The following is a 10,546-nucleotide window of genomic DNA, read 5'->3' on the forward strand; positions in this document are numbered from 1 at the left end:
AAAAGGGCACTTTCTCTCGAGGAAGAAAAAGGGCAGGTGCTCAAGCACCCTTTTATGTCTATGTGTGCACGTGCCTGCTGCTGGTAAAGGGTGTATGCAGCATATTGCTTAATGCAAGTCTGTTTGTATAGATATGGGTCCATGTCTTCCTATCCTTAAAACTTGTGTTTTTGTGCCATAACTTAATACAACAGTTTTGTGACTAAAAACCTTTAAATGTATGTATCTCAAACTCATGCTCAAGGGTGAGGATGGTTGGTACACAATTACAGCACTATCTTGTCCTGCCCGCAGTCATCACCGTATAATTGGTGTAATTATGTCTTCTGAAGCACCAAAATTTGACTTCAGTTTGAGTGGCGTCTGTTTGCATCTGGCTTCTCAGAGCAAATGTGGGGCCCTGCAGACTGGGTGGTCCCCTAGAGGCCCTCATTTTACCTCTGGGTCCTGTCGGTCAACACTTTTGGGACAAAGACGCTTTAGTGTGTGTATGGATAGGTCAATCACAAAACTCCAGAATTGTGTTGTATGATGTTACCAGTCTGGTACTGAATGAATAGTGTCCATATACCATGAGATTTTCTTAATACCCCAATGTATTTCAATGAATACCATGGCATTACCATGGTAGCATTAAACATGGCAGTAAAATGAGCATTTTAAAGACAAGATTTTTTTTTCAAAATAGTGTCAAAAAGTTGAGAAAAGTCATTAACTAACTCTCACACAGACAACAGAGAAATTGTTAGTTAACCCATAGGTAAAATATCCATAAATCTGTAGCCTGTAAACTACTAACTAGGGAACTCATAAGTAACTTTCCTTAGTTTGTAAATTTCCAGCTAACAGGGAACATTGTCAAAACTTTCACTAACATTTTTTAAAGATCAGCATTCTCAAAACGTCCTTGTGATTTTATTTGTACTTGAACGTTCTAAGAAACGTTTTTTTTAATTTTTTTTACCTTTAAATAAATTTATAATCACGAGAATCTGGACATTTTAAGGTTATTAGAACATTAAAAATAAACTTTCAAATAATGTTATATTTTGGGTGAAAAGGAAGTTAGTAGAACGTCAAGAAACGTATTTGTTACTTAACATTCTAATCACAAGAAAACTGCACGTCAATGTTTTAGAAACATTTCAAATGTTCCCACGTTTTTATAACCTAAATATGTTATCTGTTATTACCATGGTAGCTGTAGACAGATTTACAAAGACACGTTTTCTCATCAGTGTAAAACAAATTGAGCGAAAATCATTAATTTTTACACAGACAACTGAGAAATTGTTAATTTACCCGTAATTCAAATAATGAAAACTGAAGCCTGCAATGTATTTACGACCTCAAATTTTGAGTTACTAGATAAGACGTAAATAACCTTTGTTTGCTTGCATGTTATTGCTCGTTTATTTTAATAAAATAATCGGTCAAATGTTTAATTGATTTACTTCCTAGTTCTCAAATATAAAAATACATTACCGGCAAAAAAGCAAAGCAGCAGAGAGTCCCGCACGAACTTCCAACTCTTCTGTGAACTGGCTGTCCTCGGATTTTCCATAATGTTCCGGTAAGGTTTTTTTTTGTGGTGAAAATCCCTGGGAAAACGTGTCTAACCCACTGTCACATGTTATTTAATCTTTGCACAGTTGATCGTTCATTCTGCCATGTCTTAAATCTGACTATAAACTGTGATGTTGTTCTGACTTTCAAGCGTTCTGAGTTTCAGGCATTAAAATAAACTCTTTTATCCATAACGCTCCACGTGTTCCACGAGTCTCTCAGTCAGAACTTCTCTTTTGACTCATTCCTCTTTGTCTTTAACTTCTTCCTTGCGCTATTTTCTTTTCTTCGCCTCGATCCCCTCCCCCAGGAACTCTGCCCAGCCGCGCAGGGAGTCGGTCTAGATGCGACTGTGAACAGCCGGTGTAGTGCCGAAATTTGCACCCTGCCAGATTATGCACCCCCTAGTATTGGTAGGTTTAGGAGTAGGTGTGGGGGAGGGGTTAGGATTAGGGGTGGGGTTGGGATTAGGCAATCAGGTAGCGACCAACGAGGAGGTGCATAATCTGGCAGGGGTGCAGAATTCGGCACAACACCGGCCGCCGCCGCCCGTCTCCGCTGTCACGACTCCTCATCACACGAGCGTTAATGTGGCCGGTTACCTCAGGAACAACACAAGAGCCGCACGATAATTCTGGGAACACTTCGCCCTTTTCAATAGCGCCAAATTGCGGTCTCATCTTCTCGCTAGTGTCCCTGAAGTCTATATTTAGATCTATCTTCAAAGGCAATCAGGTAGCGACTTCAACGAGGAGGTGCATAATCTGGCAGGGGTGCAGAATTCGGCACAACACCGGCCGCCGCCGCCCGTCTCCGCTGTCACGACTCCTCATCACACGAGCGTTAATGTGGCCGGTTACCTCAGGAACAACACAAGAGCCGCACGATAATTCTGGGAACACTTCGCCCTTTTCAATAGCGCCAAATTGCGGTCTCATCTTCTCGCTAGTGTCCCTGAAGTCTATATTTAGATCTATCTTCAATCGTGTTTTCACGAATCTGCAACATCCCTGACCTGAACTCAACACCAAACAAAAGCATCTCCAATACACGTGCTTCAGACTGTAATTCATAGAATTTATAGGCCCAGATCTTCATAACTAATTCACTTGATCTTAATATGTAGAAAAGATAGGTGTGAATGATGGCCTGTTATAGAAACACATCTTCTTGTCTTGAATCCACTCAGTAGAATGCAACCACATATTTATATTTTCTAGTTGTTTATGTTGAGTTAGTGACTCAATGCCCTAGTCAATCTGCATTTGGACAATTGATATGGAACCAGTGAGCAAAAATGTTCTAAGAACGTAAACTCAAGAAAATATTTCTGAATGTTCTCTGAACATTCAACAACTTTTTAAAATATATATTATGCTTGGTTATGTGAACGTTAAAGGAACATTACATTTTATCATTTGCAAACATTATTGAAATGTTCTGTTTGAATATTCTCTGAGCATTCTGAAACAAGTAATAACATTTAACATTTTAGTTGAATGTCCAGGTTTACATTGTAAAGTTTTTGTTCTAATGTTTTGAGAACATGTTTTTGAGAACCTTGCTCGAACGTAACTTGTATATGAACATATGAGGGAAAGTAAATGTTTACATCTTGCATCTTGCAAATTTACATTTACGTCTTTCTTGTTCCAACCTGTTGTATTAACCACTTTTCAGACTGTCAGAAAAAAAGGTTTTCAGTATAAAAGGCCTTGCTGTGTGTTATTTTGCTGAACAGTTGGTTGTATGTATTATTTAGCAGAAGGACTGGGGACTGAATGAGCTTCCACTTGAACCACCCTTGTAACATAAAGACTAAACCCCACAGTGCCCTCTTAAATTATTAAAGTTTGTTATATAACAAAAGACTTCCTCGTTATAACCAGTGATATGATTATTACCTGTCCTGCTGAATATGCCGGTCATGTAGGCTTTCTTTGAACAGCTGTTGGGAGTGCTAATTAATATGATTTAATTAATCTAATTAATTGATTTAATTTAGAGCGGTGGACTTTCTTTGTCTAGTTCATAATATGAGCAGACAGACTCAGCAGTTTTGTACTGATACTTGTCATGACTAGATCTAATAATGTTTGATGCTCTTTTGAATTTATTTTGATGTATGCATGTACTTGAATTTTTGCACTTGTATATATACATTTATTTACAATCAATGTGCATCAATTTGTGTTCAGACTTCAGATGTTAATGTTGCTCCATTCATCTAGAGGAGATTAACCACATTAAAAATACAAGATGTGATATAATATATATAAAAAATAATGTAGTACCTTTACGAACCTCTAGGGGTCCTCAGACCAGGATTTAGACTATAGTGCTTCCTTCAATGTCAGCAGCCACACCCAAAATAAGACACCATCTCAATAGTTTTGGTCCACAAATCAATGTGACACTTTATTCATAAACCTAAGTTCATAGGATATATAAATACTCTAATATAATCTACATCCTTCAGTAATTTCAATAATAATAACAAATAGAAATACAATAATTATAAAAAAGCAACAAGATTATATTAAATGGGCTGTACAAAAATAAATAATGTTTGGATATTCTGTACAAAACAAAATACCTCATTACAAAGACACCTTCTCAGAAGGCAGGAGAGAATTACTTATGAAGTAGTAGGAGAGAAGTCCCTCACTATATCTCCATACAATCACACAGAACTAACCTACACATACATAAACACGCACAAACACACTGTCTTCTCAGGTATTGAACCTCTGCGATTTGGTCTCCCTCTCCGTTAAAAATATAATCCCTCTTGATTGGGAATGGCTTTGCAAAATGGTGAAAATATCAATCTAGGAAGCTAAACTTAAAGCTAATGTTTGATTAGCAGCATGTGTGCCTAGCTGAGGTGAGATATGGCGTTGATTTTTGGCAAGAAAACTGCATATGTTGAATATGTACTTTGAGTTAGCGTTTGCAACTTTGACATGGAGAATCACTAGAGGGCATTTATATAACACTACTAATGAACTCTTCTGTTTCAGTACTGCTCTTGACCCCGGCAATAGCTCCTATATGTTCCTATATGCTCTCTTGTGACAAATTAATCCTGTCTGTCTAGTCCAGCTCAGACAGACGATAAAAATGCATAGCTGTTTCATGCACTCTTTCATTAATCATCATACACACCCATAAACACTCAAAATCTAACATGCATGACATCAGCATCCAAAGCAGCAGAGGCGTCCGTATTCTCATCCTCCATCACAGCTGTCAAGACAGGTACACAGTGTGCCAGCTTTGTGCCCTGTACCCAGTGTTGGATGGGTGGGAATTGAAACACTGAGATAAGTTTGGTTGCAGTCTTTGTCATAATGGGCCCTTTGAATATAAAAACCTGTGTTGGTCAGCACCAGGTGCAACTTACAGCCGTTCGAGGTTGTTTCGAGCCTCATTGTTCAGTTTCAACAGGGAGTCAGGTTGCACAAATCTAGAAGAGGTCGTGGCCGATCTTTTGCGTTGCAGCTCTCGTTAGGCAAAGTGCGGCCATCATGTCCGATGCAGCGCAGTGGGCGCTTGCGGAAGCCTCTGCCACATGTTTTGGAACAAGCAGACCACTCCCCAAGCAACCAGGATGGGCAAGCATGCAGAGCACATGGTTGTGACGAAGAAGGGCGCAGTTCTTCAGGACAGTCTTTTGATTGGCGGCCATAAGCATCAAGACAGATGACGTCCCGATTCTGGATCCCACCGCCGCAGGTCTGCGAACAGGGTCCCCACTCCCGTAGGGCCCATTCGGCATCTCCTGCTTCACTAATAACGTTAATGGATGGCCGTTTTGACCCGCTGGGGCGTGGCGCAAAGTAGCTGTATTTTACGCGAGGTCGGGGGGAATCACCGACTGACAACACCTGGATAGTAAGAGGCTCAGGTAGGGGAGCAAAGCTTCGCAGGCGCTCTAGTGTGGCAGAGGAACCACTGTACCGCAGCAGTGCACCTTTCAGAGATATGTCAGTTTCTAAAGTGGTCAGCTTATAGTCACCGTTCAGTAGGTACGTGCCATCTTGCCGGCGAACTGCTAGGTAGCTATTGTCGTGGCGGCGACCTCCAAGAGAGTGCTGCTTAACATCTAGGTGTGTGGCGCCAGCTGGTATTGTCACTACATATTGGTAGCCTGCTCTAAAGTTCAGAAACAAGCAAAGGTTAGTATAAATCAAAATTTGAGTTATTTTAGGAAACTCTAACTAGCAGGTAAAATCTTTGGTGCAGATTTTAGACTTACCTAGCATGTTGCATTGATCCAGAAACTTTCTTGCAAGTCGATCCATCTCCTCCACAGATGCCACATTTGTCAAAACGTTTATTGGAGCCAATGACCCGGTCACAACCAGCTTTCACACACTGGCCTTGGACGCAAACTGAGGTGGAATCTGGGGTGCATGGTGTTCCATCAGCCACCTGAAGGTATTGGAAGAAACCTCAGATTAAATATTGGCAGTAGTACACTTGCATCCACTAAACCATTGTTAGATTTTGGTGGGTCTGTCTAATTGGGACACTCACCTTTGGCTTCAGAATGAAGAAGTAGCCTGTTCCCTTTGCTCGGCACACCAACTTGCAGCGGTCCTTGGGAGACACCCCGGCATACTTTGGCACCCACTCGACGCCTTCTCCTGAGCCAAATGACACCTGAGAGGAGATGTCATTGTGGGCCAAACACTGCTCCTCACGGAATGTCAAACCTGTGCAAACAAATACATTTGAGTATCATGCGGCTTTGCATCTGGTTGCATTGGTTGCAGGAACAGTGATAGGATTATCCCTTACCATTGCTATCAGGGCAGGCCTCAGTGTTGCAGGAGCGGTACTGAATTCTCTTGCCTTCACAGTATTTGCCTCCATTTTTGGATAGGGGATTGTCACAGTCCCTGAAAGAGTATTGCACACCTCCTCCACAGGTACGTGAGCAATCTCCCCAAGGTCCCCAGGTTCCCCATCCGCCATTGACTGGAGTCTTAAAGATGACAAGACAGAACCATCATCAGTCACAAATCAGAATTGCATCAATTACATATGACAACAAATGGCACACCAAATGGTGCTCACCTGATATTTGGCAGCCTCAGACTTGCTCAAACATTGGCCTGCCAAACAGTAGCTGTTTGACCCGCAAGGTGTCCCATCGGCCCATGGAAAGTTCTTGGTTTGGCAGACAAGCAAGCCATTTGCAGATGTGACGGTGCACCAAAGGGCAGCACAAGTGGTGCTCAGGTCAGGACAGTGCTGGGACTCCTCTCCAAATGTGAGACGGCACTGTCTGTTGGCATCATAAACTGAACCTGGCAGAGCCTGAGGTAACTGCTGAGGCTTCTGGGGCTTGTCCAGTAAACACTGACCATGGCCATTGTCCAGAAAGGACGTGACCATCAGGGCACTGCAAGGAGACCAGGGCTGTAGCTGGTCCAGATTTGACAAGGTTGAGGCCATCATGTGGGCATTCCAGTGGTCGCCATTAACACTAGCACATTGTTTAGCATCGTCATGGGGCATGTTGAACACGTGACCTACAAGAGAAGCACAATTATTGACTTGCTCTGCACCTGCCTAGTTTTTAGTTTTTATATAGGAACATGGGGATGTGCCTACCAAGCTCATGCGCGACTGTAAAGGCTGCCTGCAGACCATCATCTTCAATGATAGAGCAACTTCGATCAGGATCACACACGGTGCCAACATCTGCCATCCCCAGAGTGTCACAGGAGTGAGCTCCACAAAGATCCTGAAACGAACAGCGTTCATAAATATGAGCCATGCTACATAATTACTTGTTTTCATTGTCGTCCAGACAAGTGAAACTTACCTGTCTGGTGAACAGTACTGCTGTGTCGTAGTGCTCTGGGTGCCGGTCACTTGATGGGTTGTGCTGTCTTTGCCACTGGCAGAAGTTTCTAAGTGTAAGCGCTGCATTGGAGGACACATGGGGGCCGTGTTCTTCATCATAAACAACAAGTAGCTTCACAACTGCCAGAGTGATCGAATTCTGAATGGTAGGGTGTCGATATAGACGAGATGCAACCGCCATGATGGTCAGCAGATAAGGTTTGAGCCCAGCACCGTGAAACTCTGCCATTGACTGGTCTGCCACAATCATGATCTCCAAATAGCGAGGAGTGGACACAAAGCGGCGAGATCTGTGGTGTGCTGGAGGATGAGAAGATCATTAAAGCCATTAGTCAACAGATTCTTTAAAAAGTGAAATCTAAATCAGATTCAATCTTTATCAAAGTGACAAGTGTATTTAAAGAATTTATGCATTTATTTATTTATTAAAAATAGCATGAAATGACTTTTCCATGATGATGACTTTGTATATTTTATTTAAAAAAACAAGCGGTTTTAGCTTACATGGTTTAACCATAATTTCCTACTCTTATTGCTAGTCATTGGCAAAATATATTAGGGAGAGGGACATTTTCATTCTACAGCGCATTTTATTGGACATTTATTTGTATAAGCCTGTGAGTACAAGATGACGTCATCAATATTTTTGGTTTTCTTGGAACTTAAAAGCTGTATTTTAAATGTGTGTCAACGTTATGAGTCCATATAGATGCCTTAAAGCTATTAAACTTAAATGCAATGTTGATTGGAAATAGTAAAGTAAGATGTAATGGTATCTTATAACTGAAAAAGATAACTAGAGAACTGTGTACTTAAAAAGATAGAACGCTTTTGGGAGGTAATGCGGGTAATGCCTGCTTCTTCTTTTGACTAAGATTCTGCTCCGCCCTGCTAATAAAGTCTCCAAAACTTGCGCACTTTCACGAGAAATGTTGGCGGAAATACAAGCCATCTACAGTCCTGTGGTGCTGATCTGCGCAACATGCGGTACCAGGAGGAGAACTTCCACGTCTCTCCAACCCATTCTCTCCCGCCTCCCACTCCCACTCCCCCAACCCTCAACCCTATGTCCTTTTCCCTCCTCCTGCGTATGTGTAGAGATTTCTGCCCTCTCTCCAAGTTAACCCTCGCCTCGCTTTTGGAGACGGCTTATCTGCACTTTAGAAAAACGTTTCTTTCTTTCTTTCTTTCTTTCTTTCTTTCTTTCTTTCTTTCTTTCAGATGAGTTTAAACGGGCAGACGGAACATGTTATGTTTGCAGTTGATGTATTTCCCAACTAAATTACGCGATTTGGTGTTTAATGAGCTAATGCAGACGCAGAACTCTCTAACCTGCTTAATTCGCTCCTCATGCGCCAGCGCGCACCGAATGACGCGGAGTCACCGAGTTTATTGGGGTTACCAGAGGCGTGTGCGAAATATTACTAAAAAAAAAAACCTCTCAAACGCTCAATAATAATAAAGTATGACGACATTTTTCTGGTACAAGATCGATAATTATGAACTTTTATTCTGCAATATTTACCTTTAGACTCGGATGAGATGGGCTCTGTGTCGGATTTGGTTGCATATGGTTTCTCGGTGATCCGTTCCTCCTCCTCGTTCACCCCACACTTCGAACGGTTCTCCTCGGCTAAGAACCCCCGTTTTCTTCTGCGAATGAAATGAGTGTCTCCATCTGAAGACTCTCCGCTCGCGTTTGCGGGTTGAATGAAATACTCTTCGCCGCCAACATAGAAGCCGCCCCGCAGTCCATGGCACAGATTGATCGCCGCAGCGGAAAGTTCTTCTGCGTTCACGGTTCCCGAGAAGAAGCACCGCGCCTCTCCCGCGCTGTCAACTTCCTCGGACTCCGGTTTTCCGACCATCTGGAACACAAACCCAGGCGCTAAAAAGGTCTGGTCCGGTTCCAGTACCAACACCATCCGAATTCCAAAGACGTCCAAGCGATAGATGCGTTTCTCGGATTCCTTTTCCCGAGCTTCTGCTGTATGGGTCGGTTCGGTGTCGTACAAGTCGAGCCGGACTGGCACCACGGTGCTTTCCTCCCACGAGCTCTGCGCCGCGTTTACGCACAGAGCTGCAATGAAACCCAGTATGACGCGCAAAAAAGACATCATATTCCTGTTGGGGTTTTAAGAGCAAAATACAAAATAATGATGGACCCAATGAAAATCCTCACAAAGTTTCAGTTCTTTGAGAATTTGACTCCAAAAGCAGGTAAACCAAATATCACAGAAAAACAAACAAACAAACAAAAAACAACAACAAAAAAAAACAGAGAACTGTAGCTAATAGGCACCAGTCCAGAGCTTAAAATGGTCTTCGAATGGAAATAAATAAAACGATCGCAGTATCTAGCAGCACTTAAAAGTGAACATCACGAGAAGAGTCTTTAAAACCATCAAAAGTGGTCTTGGAGAATTTCCCTAACTGTATCCTCGAGTTTCAGATCTCCTGTCTTAAAAGCGAGAACCCGGCTCTCTATATATGCTCCAATGCAGGACCACCCCTTTCCTGAAGCCCCTTTGATCTGCTGCAGCCACATCTAGTACGCAACAGAGTGCTGGAGCAAAGCCACAATCATCAATCATCAGAGCTCAACACTTACGGCCCAAAACTTCTCTTCTGACTCCTATATTGGTCATTTTAAACGGTCTATACGTGCATTTTGCATTCACGTGGCGTATATAACTTGCATTGTCCATTAAAACACTAAGATTAAGTGCAGTAATATATTAGTTCAACACAAGGTTACTGAGGACATCAGGAGACACGAATCTCCTCACAAGAGATGGCAACCAGCTGACTGAAGTTTCGGCTGCGGGGAAAAAGCGCAGGCGGCTCGGATAGAGGGGGACAGCTGAGCCGCAGCGCTGTTAAGGTGGACCGCTCCTCAAACCGGCTCCCAAACGCTTTATGTGTGGACTTAAACGCCATTGGAAATTAATAAGGAGCGGATTACCGCTTAATTTCGGAGGAAATAGTTTGTGTCGCGCGCGTTTAATGGATAAAATTTAATTTAGTCGGTCAGTGACCTTCAAAGAGAAGGTACATGCCTTCCGAGAACAAACACAAAGTTTTCTGAGTTAGAGGAACA

The 10,546-nt window shown here is 42.4% G+C and overlaps 2 protein-coding genes across 2 annotated transcripts in view; both read right to left on the reverse strand.

Moving 5' to 3' along the window:
- The window catches only part of cyyr1 (cysteine/tyrosine-rich 1), a 22,188-nt gene extending 20,287 nt beyond the window's left edge, over positions 1-1,901 (reverse strand). Inside the window, exon 1 of the mRNA XM_016538056.1 lies at positions 1,486-1,901. Coding sequence (XP_016393542.1) covers positions 1,486-1,564 — 79 coding nt within the window. The 5' untranslated portion in view covers positions 1,565-1,901. The remainder of the gene's footprint in view (positions 1-1,485) is intronic.
- A 2,056-nt stretch (positions 1,902-3,957) lies between these two features.
- LOC107728005 (A disintegrin and metalloproteinase with thrombospondin motifs 1) lies at positions 3,958-9,886 on the reverse strand. Its single transcript, XM_016538055.1, has 8 exons — positions 8,972-9,886; positions 7,406-7,746; positions 7,192-7,324; positions 6,652-7,109; positions 6,373-6,559; positions 6,109-6,287; positions 5,828-6,003; positions 3,958-5,724 (listed from the first exon to the last, which is right to left on the reverse strand). Exons 1-8 carry the CDS (start codon positions 9,564-9,566, stop codon positions 5,010-5,012), a joined length of 2,784 nt encoding a protein of 927 aa, XP_016393541.1. The 5' UTR covers positions 9,567-9,886; the 3' UTR covers positions 3,958-5,009.
- Positions 9,887-10,546: the final 660 nt, after the last annotated feature.

This window comes from Sinocyclocheilus rhinocerous, unplaced genomic scaffold, assembly GCF_001515625.1.
Source record: "Sinocyclocheilus rhinocerous isolate Xijiao unplaced genomic scaffold, SAMN03320098_v1.1 scaffold2051, whole genome shotgun sequence".
Classification (NCBI taxonomy): Eukaryota; Metazoa; Chordata; class Actinopteri; order Cypriniformes; family Cyprinidae; genus Sinocyclocheilus; species Sinocyclocheilus rhinocerous.